At 37.8% G+C, this 19,032-nt stretch overlaps 1 protein-coding gene across 2 annotated transcripts in view; it reads right to left on the bottom strand.

Moving 5' to 3' along the window:
- PDE11A (phosphodiesterase 11A) overlaps window positions 1–19,032 on the bottom strand; it is a 285,421-nt gene that overhangs the window by 196,829 nt on the left and 69,560 nt on the right. The window contains exon 3 of one of the 2 annotated variants that reach the window (XM_070422681.1): window positions 7,343–7,393. The exons of the other annotated variant lie outside the window; for it this stretch is intronic. Coding sequence (XP_070278782.1) covers window positions 7,343–7,393 — 51 coding nt within the window. The remainder of the gene's footprint in view (window positions 1–7,342; window positions 7,394–19,032) is intronic. 2 annotated transcript variants of the gene reach the window in all.

Below are 19,032 nucleotides of genomic sequence, written 5' to 3'. Positions count from 1 at the left end.
TCCTAAGAAAGACAGTATGTACCAAGCCTTTGTAAACTTATACACCACAGAGAAGGCTATTAAAACCCCATGATCTGGTCTGGTCCAATTATATATCATTAAAGAACACTGGGGTTCTACACTAGAGATTCTCAGTGAGGGGCCTGGGGCCATCCCCTTTATGGACCCACTCCTGGAGGCAAAGCAGCTTGAAGAGCCACATCACTGTCAGGCAAATTAATGGGTTAGAGGAGCCTTTCCACCATCATGCAACATCTTCCTCTGTGCAATTCCTGAGATGTGGCTCTATGTCCCTTCTGCCCTCAGGCATTAATTATTAGGCAAAGCTTCACTGATTTGGGTCCCACTAATTTGAAATTGGTGATGTTTTAAGATAGCTGTAAAACAAACGCTAAAAAGAAAAATCTTCAAGTAGAGTAACATTATCTTCACATATAAAACATTTTCCACATCTTTTAGAAATAGACTATTAAAAACACTTTTAAAAATGGGTTTGAAGTTTTTCAGACTCCAGAGGAAATTCCCGCTTCTAGAGTAGAGTTTGGTTCATTGCAATTTTGTGTCTATGCGATTTCAGTAAAATCAATAGGTCAGGTTCTATTTCAAAAATCAGTATCGTATGAATCATGTCAGCTCACACCAAAGTACATGCTCTTGGCTAAAACATGCCTGTTTCTAATTGTGCTGTGCCCTTTTGAAGAAAACAGTCTCCAAAAAATACACTGAGGCATAAAGTACCAAATTTATTATTGTTGTTGTTTTTTAAAAAAATGGAATGCAATAGATAATATGATCATATACTTTTAAAAATTGTCACTCTAAGAATTAACATTCTAAAGAGAATGGGGAGAGTTCCTTTACAAAAGATGAGGGAGAACATGAAGACAAAGGAGGAGAAGCTCAATCACCTTCCACTTCTCCTTCTTAAGAGAGGGGGATATAGGTGTTTCTGCTTCTGCCCCTGGGTATTAAAGCCAAGACCCCAGAGTACTTGGAATGAACATCCTCCCATTATTCTCACCTTTCTCTCTGAAGCTAGTATTGGCTAAAATATCCCCAGGAAGCCAAGCTTACTCAAAGATAGAAAGGCTGAGGAAGTAGCCTTGCAAGTAACAAGTAGTCTTGAAGCATCAGTACCTACCCCCTGTGACTTTTTAGAGGCTCTCGTTGGCTGAGCACTTAAGTCATGCATGGACTAGTCATATCATCCAATAACTTTATTTCTATTTGGCCCTGTCCCCAACTCCTGAAATTTTAGAAAAAATAGCCCTCTCATATCCAGAGGCAATTCTAAATTCCACACTCTTTATTCAGACACTCCACTGGAGGGAAAACCTTGAAAGAATCCATTTCAGGAGCGATGTCCGAAGATAATTTGTATTTTGTTTCTCATCATAGGTTTCAACAACAACAAAAAAGTACTCATATTTCTACCACTCAGGGATAACCACCCATGACATTTTGGAGATTATCATTCATGTCTTCCTCTTTCACTTTCTCTCCCCACATAAACTCAAATAGGTTAATCCTATACAGAATATTTTGTTACTGGGTGTTTTTTTTCCAGCTATCATTTATTATGACAAATTTCTACGGATGTATAATATCTCATTGTATAGTCCAGAAAAAGGAAATTTATCTTGAAAGAAAGTAGCTTAGTGGTTGCCTGGGCTTGTGGTGGTAATAAGATTACAGTGGCCCCACCTTACCCTCGGGCATATGTTCTAAGACCTCCAATGGATGTCCGAAACCTTAGATCAAGTATGTCAAACTCAAAGGCTAACACGGGCCAAATAAACAAGGTTTAAGTTTATGTGGGCTGCAAAAAAAACAAAAGCTTCAATTTTCATAGAAACATAGGTTTATTTCGATAGAGACACGTTGAATACAAAGGGCTGAAATAAATGAGTAATCATTAACATAAAATAATAGGACATTTTAATAAAAATTAATATTTTTTCTTGAACATTAACTTACCAGACACTGAATAACTGCACAAATTAATAAGCGTAACGCAAATAAACCTATTTTTCTTGTTATCTGAAAGCGAAATATTTCCTGTTGCGCACACTAAACAAGGCAGTCCAAGACTAATGATGTGGCAATCGGCTGCTAAAATATTTGCTGCTAGTATTAGTGAAGAGAAATGGTGCACCGGCACATAAGGGAAATGAATGCAACATGATCATAGTAATCAGTCATTAGCGAACATTGTAGATCGTTATTAATATTTATGTATAACAGGATATTGTAAAAATTAAGTTATGAAATTTTTATTAAAAAACATTTCTTACCTACCATTATATTGGCTGGGCTGCAAAAATATTCATTGTGGGCCGCATGGGTCCTGCAGGCTGCGTGTTTGACATGCTTGCCTTAGATAGTACCAAACCCTATATACTAGCATACTATGTTTTCTCTTACGCATGCTATAATAAAGTTTAATTTATAAATTAGGCACAGAAAAAGATTACCAACAATAACTAATAATAAAATAGAATAATTATTACAATATATTGTAATAAAGTTATTTAAATGTGGTCTCTCTCAACATATTTTATTGTACTATACTCTCTTTTCTTCTTGTTAGGTGAGGTGATACAATGCCTATGTGACAAGATGAAGTGAGGAGAATGTTAGGCTATAGTAAAGATTACTCTAAGATACCGCAAGAGTTGATCTGATAACCAAGATGGCTACTGAGTGGTTAAAGGGTGGGGAGTGTATACAGCATGGAGATGCTGACAAAGGGATGATTCACATCCCAGGATGGAACGGGATGGGGTGAGCTTTCATCATGTTATGCAGAATGGTGCACAATTTAAAACTTATGAATTGTTCATCTCTGGAATTTTCCATTTAATATTTTCAGACTATGGTTTATGAAACCATGGAAGGTGAAATCACAGATGAGGGGGACTACTGTACTACCTTAAAGTCAGCATTCCAAAACAGTTAGTTTGTCATCTCAATCCTCTTCTCATCCTGAAAAAAAAAAGAGCTTCCCAAAATGCCCCATATGTGCCAGATGAACCATTTAAGTTGTAATCACCCAGTTCCAAACCCTTGAAGTCATCTTTGATTACTATGAATATATAGGCATAAGCAAGTGAGCAGTTAGGCAGATTTGGAGCCTCCAACCCCATACTAGAGTTTCTCTGGTCCAGAACTGTCATCCCTCACCATCTGTGGATTATTGTAACAGTAACCAAGACCCTCTCATACTGCAACAGACCAAGAATCCACTAACCTTTGGTTTTCCATCTAGAAAAGTCATATGTTTAAATACACTGGCTGTCTATCCCAATGTGCCTTGTTGTCATAATTAAATAATGTAAGAAATAATATAAATCCTTACACATATTAAAAACTAGGTTTTTTTCATACAGTACTATTTAAAATCTCATTAGGAACACATCAGAAAGTACCACCAATATTTAAGACTATGGCTTGGTATTTTATAGGTGCTTATGGAAGACATGTAATAATCTCAGGAAATATAGTGAGGAGATATAAAATTGCTATTCAGAGAAACACTCCAGACTCAGAGGGGATTCTTCAACTTATACATATTTTTTTCATTTTCCAAAAAATAATTCATCATCAAAATGCAACACCAGTGACATGGTTAATAAACTATAGTATTTTTTAATTTCCAACAATATCCTCCAGTAGAGAAGAAATAGAGAAGGCTATGAAAAGCTTGCTTAGAGCATTAATATTTAACTAGTATAATAGGACCATAAAGTGAATATTATAAATGTAAAAGCCTGGATCAAGTCCATATGTTGTGTCTATTCAACTAAAGCACCGAACTGGTGCCTTGTAATTTCAGGACATTCTTCATGGACAACCTTGAAGACAGATAGGGCTTGATGTTGGCTTAACAACAGAATTTTGTGAAGGGTTAATCATTAATACCAGAGTAGAGGATCAATTCAGAGAGGCAAAAGAAAATATTCTATGTGGTTCATCATATTTCAGTAAAGTTTCTCATTCTTTATCTTAGAACAGTTTAGCTAACAAGCTAGGAATCTATATTTAAAGCCAAAAATGCTTCATTGTCCCCATCCACACTTTTCACTTCTCACCCATTCAGTCTGTTAGCATGTAGTAGTCTCATCACTTCCTTCAGCTGCTGCTTCTTTTCATAATTCAAATGCATATTGTAAGGACCAAATTCCATATAAAGTAAGAAAAAATAATAAAAATATAAGCCCAAAAGAAAGCAGGAAGGAAGGAATAAATTTTTTTAAGCTGAAAATAATGGGGAAAAAACTAGTAAAATTGATAAATTATTCTAGAGATGGTTCTTGTAGGGAAAAAGCAGTAAGACAAATAAATCACTAGCTAGTTTAATCAGAGGGAAAAACTCAAATATATTAAAACAGAAGTGATAATATATAATCAGAGCTACAGAAAAGAATTGAAAGACTTATAGTAGACTTCTTTATACAATCCCAAGCTTATAAAGTTGAAAATCAGATGGAAACTTGTGAATTTAAAGAAAACATAAATTCACAAAATTAAATGCAGAAGAATGAGGAAATCTGAGTAAACCAATCACCACAAAAAAATAATAGAGTTGAAGTAAAATCATTCTCAGAAAAGGTGCCAGGTCTAGATAGTTTCATAGGCAAATTCTTTCAAATCCCATGATATTAAAATTATTTCAGAATCCAAAGAAAGATAGAAACCCATCAAGTATTTTCTGAAGATATAATAATCCTGATAGTGCATCCTAATAAAAATAGCACAAAAATAAGTACCTTATTAAAACAGATTAGCAATATCTTAAGTAAGAAATATTGGAAGATTGAAATTATATAGTATATTAAGAAATTGAATTTATGAAAATATTAAAAATAATGAAATATGACCAAGACTTTCTATTCAGAATAAACTGATGGTTCAATGGTGCAAAATCAATTATTATAAACTTTTATATTAACTTGTAAAGAAAAAAATGTCACCTTAATATTCTAAAAAGTCATTTAATAAAGCCCACTACCCATTTGCCATGAAATTTTTAATAATCTATAAAGGACATAAAAAAGATTTTTTAAATGGAGAAACAGGCCATATTTGTAAATAAAAGGACTCAACAATAAAAAGAGATCAATTGTCCCTTAATATTAATCTATAAATTTTATTATACTAAAAACTGGAATAATATGTTTGGAATTTGAAAAATAAAAGCCATTTTAAAGTTCAAATCAGAGCCTAACTAAAGCTCACACTACATAAATGCTGTCAAGTAGAGTTCTGCCTGAACTAAAAGCAGTAACACTACTTGTTTTGGTCTTAAAGGGCAAAAATTTTCCTTACTAGTATCTCTGACAGACTAACTCTACCAAGTAAGATTAATTTCATGACTGCTCTACTCTTTATCCATTGACCGTGAAAGAGAGTTAGACATGGCTGTCAGCTCAAGGAATTAATAAGACCCAATGTCAGGGACAGGGAGTGAACTCCTTGATGCCAGAGTCAATATTTTGTTCATTTCCCTGCCCCTCTGAAACAGGACACAATATCTGACACAAAATTTTCTCAAGAAATATTTCTTGAATATATGTGACTTTATGGTATAATATGTATCTTCAAGTTCTATCTGCTGTTAAGCTTTTTTTTAGGCACTATCCTTTACCAAGAGAGTATATAGTGCCAGTCTTCTCATGCACACACCGCAACCAGGAAGCGTAGGGGACAGACGTGGGATGGAGTGGACAAAGGACTAACTTTTAGATTATACCAACTGTTCTTGCTTTGAGAAAGAATAGGGGAGCAGCAACAATTTTCTCTGAATCTATATCAATTTACAAGGGGAATGAAGATAACAGAAACCAAACAAACACAACTCTCTGGTTTGGGGACCACATTTGATGAAACCATTCTTTAGTTCGCCAAGAGTCTTGATTCGCTGGGCAAAATATTCAGCAACACTGAGAGGTCAATAAAATAAAAAGTAAATGAATATTTAGTAACTGCATTAACCTTAAGAAATGAAGACTATATACTTTAAATAATCTTATCTTACTTTTTTAAATACATTTTTATTGATTTCAGAGAAGAAGAGAAAGGGGGAGAGAGAGAGAGAGAGAGAGAGAGAGAAACATCAATGATGAGAGAGAATCATTGATTGGCTGCCTCCTGCATGCCCCCTACTGTGGATTGAGCTCACAACCCGGGCATGTGCCCTTGACCAGAATGGAACCTAGGACCCTTCAGTCCACAGGCCAGAACTCTATCCACTGAGCCAAACTGGCTAGGGCTAAACTTATCTTATTTTAAAGACTGCATCAGTATCTGAAAGCTGCTGGGATAAACTGGAAGCTTCATCTGTACAAGAACAAGACTTGTTTCAGTTCCTAGTTCCTGTGAAGTGGCATCTGTGACTTGCTTTCTCTTTCTTTTAACATCTGTATACTTGACACTCTCTTGGGTTTATTTTACACAATCACAATTATATGACTTTAGGAGGTTGTGTGTGGGTGAATGTGAGGGGTGGAGAGGGAGAGCTAACTTTGTAGTGGAATAAATTCCATTTAGAATTTTGTAAAACTTTTCACCCCTCAATTGGACATCAAACTCCCAGCACAGAAATCACAGGGCAGAGTGTTGCTTTTCCTCCAGCCTGCTTCTAGTGGAAATCTAAAGACAGCAATAAGATATATAAGTAGGTAACTGCTATTTGAACAATATTCTAACTCTTATACAAGTTATTTACTTAATAGACCAAAGTTCCAGGATAAATCCTATATAATAAAAGGCTAATATGCAAATTGTCCCCTTGAGGAGTTCGACTGGGAGTTCAACCAGGGGGCAGGGCCTGCCAGCTGACTGCCCACAGCCCCTCCTCCCTTGGCCCCAATTGGGGCAGGCCCGACCCCACCCATGCACAAATTCATGCACCGGGCCTCTAGTATAATTATAATGAATAAAATACACTCCATGACAAGAAATAGGAATGAATCACTATTTACAAGTGTGAGAGAATAAAGGTGGGCTGTTCATTTTGTCAGCATATGTATGTAATTTGGCAGTTAATACTTTAGATTTCTCTTTTCTCAATTTGAAGCTTATTCTTTGAGGTCTAAATTGATTAATTAACTAAGTGCAATTTAGCAGCTATATTATAATATTATTATGTATTTGTGCTGCTAGTCATAAAATGACTACTGTTTCTGAAGCTACGTTTTTCTGATAAATTTGAGATGTACTTAAAGATGCATTTATTCTTTAAACAAGTTTCTCAGTGCACGCAGCTGACAGCCCATACATGCTTATAGAGTGGAAGGCCTGCATTCAAGCAGACAGCAAAGTATGTATTAGCAATGTCTACCTTGCAGGAAATCAACAGCCACATCCAATACCTGGGTAAGTAGTCAATGAACTAAAACCAGATCAGGAGAGACAAAAATATAGTCTTGGTATGAGTCCCAGTATCTTTTTGAGGAAGCTCAGGTGAAAAGCAATCAGAGATAAAAATAGAATACTGAATAATTACCAAGCTCTGTGGCCCAGCCCTTCCTTTACCTGAAAATGACATGGAGAGAAGAATTGAAAGGGTAGGAAATCTCATTCCACAAATATTTATAAGGAAGCAGCCACATGCACATCAACTAATACAAGGCCCAGGGTCATTTTGAGAGCCCTGAATGAAACAAAAATGTTGGTTCCTCTGATCACTTGACTTGAATCCCAAAGAGGATCCATGAAACAACTGGGACCTTGTAATGATCCACAGAGGATTGTGGGGAACTTGGAGTCATAATTGGCCTCTGAACCTTAATGGAAAAGCCATAGATGTTTCACACCAAGGAGAGCCCTGCACTACAGCTTCCCAGCCAATCTCACTCCCCTTGGGACTCATACTCAGTCATCTCCACACTTTTCACCATTAGGAACACCTTTTGTCCCTTTTTTCTAATTTTAAAATCTTGGTCTTTCTCTAAATTTACTACTATGGAATAATAATTTGTTTCTCATTTTTTATTCATCAGAGACATATAAAAATTCGAATCAGGCCTCCTGATAAGAACACTGATAAAATTTCCCTAAAAGACATTTTAAAAAACCTTGTTTTACTTCATCTGTGTAGATTAGTCCTGGTTAAGAAGGTTATCTCTGTTAGTTTTATAAAATTATTTAAATTATTCATGGATCCTGCCTCTTACCAACCACCTATTAACACCCAAACTCTTATCACCACTGCTGCCTTCTCAGACTTCGAGGTGTCAGGAGTCTCTTTATTAGGAATCACTAGGCTAAAATAGCTACAGATTTACTTAGGTCCAGAAAACCAGAGTAGTTCAGCCGTGACATCATTTCACTATGCTTATCTAGGCACAAAATTTTTAAGGTAGTGTTTTTGCTTTTGGTGTGATGGTTGATCATTTCAAATTGGCATTTATGCCCATGGAAGTGCAAGGTTGCATTTGCTCAGAGTCATGACACAACAAATCACAGGCAATACCCAACAGAGTGCATGAACTGACTCTCTTCCACTCATTCCTACCAGCCTGAGGCCACATCCTGGAATCCTTAGGGGAAGAGCAACAAAGGTAGATCTTTCTGGGGCCGGCTGCTCAGGGGAATGCTGAGAGAATGAACTTGAGATGTGGAGCCAGAAGGTATGTGTTTGGGTCCTGACCATGACCATAACACCTACCAGAAATACATGGCATTGGATTAAGATAATTAACATTGGCCAAAAGGAGTAGTAAGGATCTCAACCCCACCTCCCTATCTTAAGCAGATGTCAGAAAGAACAAAACACCTAATCAGCTATCAATTTTCTCTGTTTGGTGTCTTGGAACACAAAATCACTTGTCATACTCTGTCTCATCTTTATATAATTTTGCTTTATTTTCTCCTGGCACTCTTTGGGCAATTCAGTTTCATATGTAGATATCTATGTATTTATAGTAACCTGCTTTAATTGGGTTTCATAGAAAAAGATGAGTGGAATATCATTTGAGGAGTGTGAGGTGTCGACAGAGAGAAAAAGGGCACATGCATGGTTCACTAGACAGATTAAAGTTTAAAAAATTATCAGTGAGTCTGAGGCCATAATAATGTTTTTACTATTTTTTCCCCTTGCTGTCCCAGAACACACTGCTAATGTTTTCTATGCATGGTCCATTTTGAGTTGGGTTGTATTTTGGCATCTGCGTGACAATGTCAGAGTTACAGCCCGTCATTTCACACTGGGTTAGTGACACTTGGATCTATTTTTCATTCAGTTTCTAGAAAAAATTGTCACTCTTTTCCAGTGATTTGAAGCCATGGACAGAAAAGCATCCTGGTGCCCCTGATGCAGTTTAAACAGAGCACTGTGTAACTCATGCCTTAATCACATCGCTGCTCACAGGTCTCCCCATGTGAAAATATGCTGAGAAGGACAGGTTTCTGAGGCTGCCCATCACAGGTGCTCTACCATTGGGAGGTGAATATTTGAGAAGTGCCTTGGATTGGAAATGTATTTATTTATCCCCAGGGTTTAACAATTAAGGAACACTTTTATTCAATTATTTTATATTTTGAACACCACTGAGATATTCTTGGGAGCTGCAGTTTTCTGAGAGTTTGAGTTTCTAGGAGGACTGTTAAGGCTAATTTCCATGACCCTAAATTATCTGTGAGGCCTTGCTTCCCACCTTTCTGCAGAGAGAAATCGTGAAGGCTTTCACGGCTCTCTCATTGGAGTGGCCATACGTTGCAGTTGGCTTGGAAATCTGGCTTATGCCTCTCTGCCCATTTTCTTTCACTTGCACAAGTGTCCTGATTTGGATGGTGAATTATTTGGATGACCACCCTACCTCTAATATACTTAGCTAAATAAATAAATCCTGAGAGCGACATGAAAGACAAACAACGGGTGAAACACATCGATTTAATAAAAGAGTAAAATCTTTATTGGCAAGGAGCCATGGCTCTTCTCTTGTGAAATCTCCCTGCGAAGATGATCTAAAGTTGCTCTTTACCTTTTCTTTCCAAAAAGCTGCAATGGGATGAGCAAGAATATGTTAACTTTGATCGGCTGGCATGGCTCAGTGGTTGAGTGTCGACCTATGAACCAGGAGGTCACGGTTTGATTCCCGGTTAGGGCTTGTGCCCAGGTTGCGGGCTCAAATCCCCTGTGTGGGGAGTGCAGGAACCATCCAATCAATGATTCTCTGTCATCATTGATGCTTCTATCTTTCTCCCCCTCTCCCTTCCTCTCTGAAATCAATAAAAAATATATTTTAAAAAATAAAGAACACATTAACTTTGCCTTGAGCCCTTAAGTGAAGAGAAGGTCTGTACATGCAAGATAGGAAGCAGAACAATGGTGCTCCCAGGAGCTAACGGAGGGGCGGTGCATTTTGCTTTCCTTTGAAGATTTTTTTTCTGTATATTAAGAATGTAGTGTTTTCTTCAGAGACTCAATGAGTATCTGCATCAACTAAAATCATGTATTTGTTGTTTGGGCTGTTTCTTTAAAGGCAGCAGGTCAAAAGGTAACCCTGATTCTGTAGGAATTATATCTGAAAAAAGTACTTAAGATACTAATCAGGATGGAATGAGGTCCTGGAAATTTATGCTATTTTATTTATTCCAGAAAAGCTTAATGAAAGAGGTGAGATTTCAGCACCTGCTTGAATGAAGGATGCAAGTCCTATTTATAATACTTTGCCTTCCTGTTAGCCTGCTGTAGTCCTAGCTAATACCATTATAAATTTCATTTAGAAAACAAACATCCTGGTACAACATTTAGAATTATTTTTTTAAATATTTGCAATTTTATTTGCAAATAATAGTTATCAAGAAATCATCCCTGCCCTAGCCAATTTGGCTCAGTGGATAGTGTTGGCCTGAGAATTGAAGGTTCCCAGGTACAATTCTGGTCAAGGGCATATACCTCGATTGCAGGCTGATCCCTGGCCCTGGTCGGGCATATGTGGAAAGCAACCAATCTATGTGTCTCTCTCACATCGATGTTTCTCTCTCTCTGTCTCTCCCCCATTCCTTCCACTCTCTCTAAAAATAAGTGGAAAAATAACCTTGGGTGAGGATTAATAAAGAAATAAACAAACAAACAAACAAACAGTACCTTGAGGCACACAAATAACATAGAACTTGACATCTTAACCATTAAGTGTACAATTTAGTACTATTAAGTATACTCACTTAGCTGTGAAACAGATCTCCAGAATTTTTTGTCCTTGCAAAACTGAAATTCTATACCCATTAAACAACTCCTCTTTTTCCTCTCCTCTCGGCCCTGTCAACCATCATTCTATTTTGTTTCTATAAATTTGGCCATTCTAGGTACCACATATAAAGTGGAATCATAGAGTGTTTGCCCTTTTGTGACTGGCTTATTTCAATTAGTATGTCTTCAAGAATCATACACGTTGTATCATGTGATTAGATTTCCTTTATTTTTAAGGAAAAATCTTAGAAATAGAATCTGGGGATCAGAAAATGGGGAAAATTTTAAGGATCTTGATATACTTTGTCTAATTCTTTTCTAGAAAAAATTACACTTGTTCCACTTTATACTCTTCTATACAGCATGTAAAAACTCCATGCCAGCTTGTCCTCTCAAACTCTAGGTATAATTATTATTTTGAAATCATTGTTAATAGGTAGAAAATAGTATCTATAGTGGACCACTGAACAATGCAGGGGTTGGAGGCACCACCCCCTTGCAGTGGAGAATCTATACATAACTTTTAACTCTCCCAAAACTTAAGTACAGTGTCTCTTGGTGTCCAAGGGATTGGTTCCAGGAGCCCTGCAGATACTAAAATCCAGAGATGCTCAAATTCCTTATATAAAATGGTATGCAACAGTGATTTTCAATTGGTGTGCTGCAAGAATTTTTAAAACATGCAGTACTTGACTATTTAGTCAGGAGACTGACCTCTTTCCCCTTAGATTGTCAAATAAGAAAATGACAACAGCCTTTGTCTTTGGCCATCTATACTAATAATAGGTGACTATGTAAATTGTCCGGGACACCATCACAGTAACAGTAACAACCAAACAGCAGGCTGCGTGGGGCGACCAGGCCGGCAGGGGGAGTTAGTGAGGGATGACCAAACAACTGAACAGCAGGCTGTGTGGGGTAACCAGGCCGGCAGGGGAGTTAGTGAGAGATGAGCAAATGACTGAACAGCAGACTATATGGGGCAACCAGGCCAGCAGGGGGGGGCAGTTGGGGGCAACCAGGCCAGCAGGGGGGGCAGTAAGGGGTGACCAGGCCAGTGGGGGGTGGGCAGTTAGGGGTGACCAGGCCAGCAGGCAGAGGCATTTAGGGGTGATCAGGCTAGCAGGGGGTGGCAGTTAGGAAGGATCAGGCTGGCAGGCAGAGGCAGTTAGGGGTGATCAGGCTAGCGGTGGGGCAGTTAGGGGTGATCAGGCTAGTGGGGGGAGCAGTTAGAGAGGATCAGGCAGGCAGACGGGTGAGCAGTTAGGAGCCAGTGGTCCCAGATTGTGAGAGGGATGTCTGATTGCCTGATCCCCAGGTTCAGGCCTAAACCAGCAATTGGACATCCCCTGAGGAGTCCCAGATTGGAGAGGGCACAGGCTGGGATGAGGGGACCCTCCCATGCATGAATTTCATGCACCGGGCCTCTAGTAAATACATATATCAGACTTGCATCTTATTGGTCATGTCTCATAATGAGATTGCTTCTAATTGGTTAATTTTTGGTACCAGAAATCCTTATATACAAGTACAGGCATCTGATTTTTTTTAAAAAGTCAGTTTGGAGCAAAAAGAGTCAAAAATTACTCTTATTTTTTTGTTAATCAATAAACATTATATCTATTTTTTATCATATCAGCAAAAAATATATTATATTTTTTGGAGTGCCTCAGAATTTCAGTGATTAGTTTATGTATACATGAGATGAAAAAGGTTAAAAATCACTGGTGTAGAAAAATGCAGTTTTTTATTTTATTACTTAATTGGCCATTTTTTGTATGTATATGAGTTAAATAAAATTTTTCCTCTATCAATTTTCTGCTCATATTTTTGCCTATTTTCCCACTGGTATAAATTATTATAAAAACTAATAATAAAACTTGATTACCTATAAAACTGAATCCTAGTCTTGTCACATGTCATATGGGGAGATCTTTCCTAACCTCCTGCCACTTCTCATCACCCAAACTTCTTCATATTATAGTTTATTTCCACCATGCTAAATTCTTTGCCTTTATAGGACAGGCTAGACTTTTTTAATGACTCTTTTGTTTATTCTATGTTAGAATGTCATTCTCCCATTACCACCTAAGAGATTCTTACTTATCTTCCAAGACTTAAATATTTCTTCATGGAGTAGACTTCTGCTATTTTTGCTGAACAGCATCTATTCCACCTTCTTCTAACAGTGGCACTTTGATTTCCCTCTGGGAATTACTCTTCCCCCATTGCATACAGCCTTGATTGTGCTGTCAATCACAGTGTCCTGTTCTGTCTGAGCTAAGGAGTAGGCACTTGGCCCATGGTGGGATGATTAGACTTTCTCTTGGGAATCTGAGAGTAGTGACACAGGGACAGAAAATATTTAGAGCTGATTCATTCCTCAGCAAATCCCTTCAGTGACTGCCCTTTAGTTTCTTCTATCTTGATACTCAAAACTCTCCAATTTAGGTCCTTTCTGATGATATCTCTCTCTCCTGTCAGAAACCCATATCCTCCCAGTAAATTTATCTCTGTCTTTATTTTAAATCTCTTTTGGCTTGTTATCCTGAATTTGTTTCCACTGCATATAACTAAACAGATAATATTGATAACTGATATAACTCCTCCATGGAGCTCTCTCCGACTTTCAGAGATTTCTGCCATCTCTCTGTGGAACCACCCCAGTCTGTACATTGTGCTCACAACATTATACTATAGGTATTTGTTTTCGATCTTCCCTCTCATGTGTGATTCCCAGGCATTCATTGCTTTCCCTGGAATGCCTAGCAAATGACCTGGAACATTTTAGGTACTCACCAATGTGGCCTGAATTAGAATGATTATTAAACCTCTCAACTCAAAGAGTCACTTGTCTTCTCCAAAAGAGAGAAAAAATATTTTGAATTTTGTTGCCAACTATCTTAATTTGGCTTAAATTAAGAGCAAGGCCTATCAAAATGACTTAAATTAAAAGAGCAGGTCACTCATGAACTCAAGTGTAGCACCTCTTTTACAAAAAAAGTGGGAAATATCAGACAAGGGTCTGAGCTGTCACAAATTGTAGCTTCAACCAGGAAAAAAAAATTCGGATGCCAAAGCACATCTAAAAGAAGAGCCACTTTAGCACAGAGCCTCCTGTGACAGTTCCCACAGTTGAGCAATCCTATGTAAAGATTAAAAGCATAAATACAAATTACATGAATTTTCCATTTCAAACAGAAAGACACTTTGTGTGCATATTTACAAGAAGACAACTAAGAAACCCCTTAGTTGGAAAGAGGTTAAGACAAGTTAATATCATATAAGTTGCATTAGATCCTTCTGAATATTTATTCTCTCCATGCTGAGAACACTGAAGCATTAATAGTCGGAAAATAATCAGTTCCAATTTTTTCATTAACGTTGAGTACAAACTGTTACTTTGAAAAGAACCTTCAGATTTGAGTAGTTCTGTAATTCCATCTTCCGTTTCCCCTTCTCCAAAATGATGTTAAAGCTAATTTATCATTCTCAGGCATGAATTCTCATGCTCTTGGGGAGGAGGGGGGAAATGTGAACCCTTGGTGAATCTCTTCTAGAGGTGGAGAGAGGTAAGCATAAATCTTACCGAATCACATGGAAATTCCCAAGAGTGAGGAGATGAGTTCTCAGATGGCCAGAAACCCCCTTCAGAGAAGGAAAATACACAACAAACTCTGAGGTTATTTTTCAGAGGACTGGCTGCAAAACCTAATCATGCTAGAAATCATTGAAGTACAAAATGGAAAAATATGAATATGTAATTCCACTTCAGTCTGTGAATGTGTCTTAGGGGAAAGCTTTGTAAGTGGGAACTTTCTCGCAGGATTTTGCTTCCTTTATTTGATTAAAGGCACACTCATAGTAACTGTAAATTGCTTTCCTTCTATGTGCTCTCTCCTTGTTCTCATTGAAATCCTGCATCCTACAGGTAGGTGTTCTGAGGCTTGCAGAATGTCAGAGGCTGTTCACTGTATAGCTACAATACCAGCCAAATATGTATAAATGAAGGAAAACCAAATGTCTTACAATTAAATTATTTCATTTTAGCACAATTACTCATTTCCATCATTTCAACAGCATATCAAGTATTAAAAAGTCACTCATAATATAAAAGTCAGGGAGTTTTCCTGAGACAGACTGGAAATTTGAGCAGCAGAAAAGAAATTGGAAAATTCAATAGTTCTTGGAATCAGTTCCACATCCAAACAAGTTTTTTTATACATCTGCCTCCGTTTGACATAATGAAGGAAGATAGTACAGCAGGGCATGTATATAATGACTTTCCAGTAGACAAAGGGACTTCATTGTCCAGAAGAAACAGAATCAAGTTCCTTCAATAATGACAGACACATGATTCCCCAAGAAAGCCATCCTGGAATTTATCAAACACATTGTTGTGTACAAACAATTCTTAACCTTGGCTAAAACATTAAAATCACCCAAGGAAAGTTCAAACACCCCCCCCCCCCTCAAAAAAACAAAATAAAACCCAGTAAGTCTGATCCTCACCCCAGGAGGTCTGAGACTGATACAATTGGTCTGGTATGGGATGGTTCTAATAGGCAGACAGGGTTGAGGAGTACTGTGCTAGGACCTCAAAAATAAAAAAGATGCAGTGAAGCACAAATCTCATATTATGGAGAAGCAGGTCTTCTTTAATTATCCTAAAGCATGCAGGACCTATGGGAACTAAACTGGCAACTTTCTACTAACCTAACCTGTTGGGACCAGCGGAGCAGAACTCAGTTTTGGGGAACTAGAAAGCTCTGTCCAAAAATTCTTCGTCTCTGTGATCAGCTGTCTGGTCAGTCTGATTCTTTTTCTTGAAACAACAGAAAAGGTTTAATTATAGAATTACAAGTTATCCTATTCTGTCTTTCCATCTTTCAAGGCAGAACATTGCATCTGTGCTCTTATAGTATGGAATGGCTAACCTTTTTTGGTGAGAATTTAATGAAAGCTGAGTAAGCAGATGCACACATAATTTTTGTAGAATTTCAGTGGGTTCACAAACCACCACATACCACTCCCTAAGAGCCCAGCTTAAGTACTCCTGCTTTCATGGCTTCTCCATGGGTTAGTGGTCAGGGGCTGGAAGGAAGGAAAAGGAGGAAGGGCAGTAAATGAAGCAGTAGAGCCTGGAGGTTTGCCAGGATGATGCTTCTCAGTTCAGGTGCATGAGAATTGCCTGGGGACCTGTGAACTGCAGATTCTGATTAAGGTCTGGGGTGGGCCTGAGAGTCCACATTTTTATCAAGCTGCTGCTCCACATTTGAAATAGCAAAGTACCTAGAAGTAGATCATCAACTTACTGGCTTCACATAGTACCTAAGGACATAGACATACAAATAGTTCCACCTTTCTTGAAAACCCAGTATCGCATATAACATATGCTATTTCTCTCAGCAAAAATGGATATAGAAGATGGTAAACTGAATTCTTTATTTTCAATGGTCTCAAAACTCAATTGTGTTTCTCAATCGTGTTTCTTTTCATGGAACCGAACGTTACTAATGCAATAGAAGTAAATTTTTTCATTTTGAAAACAACAAAACAAAACAAAAGAACTGCCCCTGGGTGATGTTGCTCAGGAAGAAATGAAATTCCATTATGTAGTACAATGTGATTTTTAAAGCAGATTTGTCTGGAAGAGAATTCTACTTGAACCAGTTATGAGCTGAAACCAGCCTTTCTGAACCAGAAAGTAACACAGAGCCCATTGAGCTACATGATCTTTCAGGTTATTAGAGTCAAGCCGGCAGTCAGACATCCTTAGTGTTGCTGTGAGGCGGGAGAGGCTCCCGCCACCACCGCTGCGCTCGCCAGCTGTGAGTCCGGCTCAGGGCTTCTGGCTGAGCAGCGCTCCCACTGTGGGAGTACACTGACCATGAGGGGGCAGCTCCTGCATTGAGCGTCTTCTCCCTGGTGGTCAATACATGTCATAGCAACCGGTCGTTCCGCCGTTCAGTCGATTTCCATATTAGCCTTTTATTATACAGGATAACTTTTTATGTGCTTATGTCTATTTACCCTAATAAATTGTAAGTTCCTAAAGGAGATAATATGTATTTTACATTCCCCAATGTTTTGCCCAGTCCCTGGTACATGGTAGGCATTAAATATTCCATTATGTAGTACAATGAATAAATGATCACAAATATATCAATATCTCCTAGTCATAGTTTGTAGATAGACAATCAGTAAAATGAAGATATTCAATCCTTCAGTTAAACTTAAAGAGGCCATTTAATTATATACTGAATTCATACATGTGGTATGCAATTTTGGATATAAAATATAACTCTATATTGCTGTGACTGGTAACTTAATGCCAAGCATAGGAGATTCTGGGTGTTTAAATTTTAAAGTGATAGCTCTAGATTTTATGAGAGTAATAAACAGTAATAGATCTTATGGTTAATTGATGTGCCCTGATTTAGACAAATCTAATAGATGAAAGTCAATCATACATCAAAGATAAATTAGAGTGAAATAACTTACATTGCAAAATAAATTTATAATAGAAGCCATTTAAACAGCAAATCCTGACATATTTTAAATATAGTTCGATTCCTATTTTAAGAGCCTATTTATTAGATACATTAAGGTGTGCTTTATTATAAAAATGAACACAAATAGATACAGGGAGAGAGAAAAGGTTAAAAGAGCAAAAATCCCAGAAATTTTCATATTTGAAATGAAGATTTAGTTAATATTGAATTCATCCTATTTAGAACTGCTACTTTCTAAAGCTCAAAGTTTTAATTTAAAAAAGAAAAAAAGAGAAAAGGTTGCCTACAAGAATTTTTAAACAAACTAAATAGGGAAACTCTTTGGGGTGGTGGGAATTATCCCTGCTCCCTTATCCTAAGCCTTATGCTAGAAAATTAAATAAATTTTAACAGTCAATAAACTTTGAGCATCTATGTTCTTTATCTCAAACACAGAAGACTAAGAAAGTTAAATCTGCTTCAAAATGATCAAGCATCTTCTGCTACATTTATAAGGATTCTTGCTTAATTTTGTAAGTTAGTAACGGGCCACACCAGTATTTCTGCATCTTCGGGATGAGCTTTACATGGACTCTCAGGGAACCATCAACAAGAACTGTGCCTGAGCATGTGCTGCTGTAACCGTGCATTCCACAGACCCACAAATGTATATCACCGTACAGTGACCTACCCTCCAACATGGAGAATCATGACATGTCAGAACAGGAACAGGTCTTGAAAATCCTCTAGTACAACTCCTTCAAATATGAAAAACAGCCCCTCCAAAAAGAAAGTAATCTTATCAACTTTGAAAGATGAGCTCCAGTCCAGTGACATTACTAGGTCCTCTCAGGCCACAGTCCACCTTCTCAGGTGCCCTTCTTCCCTTGTCCACCTACAAGCAGGTCCAGGGAAATATCCAACTCATTCTTGTCCTATTCTCTGCAACTCTCTCAAAATCTGTTCTCAGAAGTATGATATCTAAAATAGCTCTTACCTTAAAGCACAAGTAAAAGGCGACTCTCAAGAGAGGATCTAATGAGCCACAAGTATAACTTAGGGATAGGGCAGGGTGGCTGGTTGGGGACTGGAGCCATTCTGTAATTCAAGTTCGAGATGTTTCCAATGGTCTCCATCATCCAGCCCTACCCCTTCAGGCTGAGTTAGGTGCTGGGGAAGTACTGTGTGCTTTACCATGGCATTTTCTCTACTGATCTATCATTGTGAGTGAGTGCCTTCCAGCGCGGAGGCCCTGAGTCTTACTCATCTTTTTATCTCCAGTGCCCAGCATGATATCTGGTATATAGAAGATCCTCAATAAAGGCATGAATGAATGAATGA

The sequence above is a fragment of the Myotis yumanensis genome, unplaced genomic scaffold (genome assembly GCF_028538775.1).
Source record: "Myotis yumanensis isolate MYYU_CA2020_CCGP unplaced genomic scaffold, mMyoYum1.0.hap1 SCAF_8, whole genome shotgun sequence".
Classification (NCBI taxonomy): domain Eukaryota; kingdom Metazoa; phylum Chordata; class Mammalia; order Chiroptera; family Vespertilionidae; genus Myotis; species Myotis yumanensis.
Note: the sequence above shows the minus strand (reverse complement) of the source record. Positions and strands in the feature narration are given on the sequence as shown.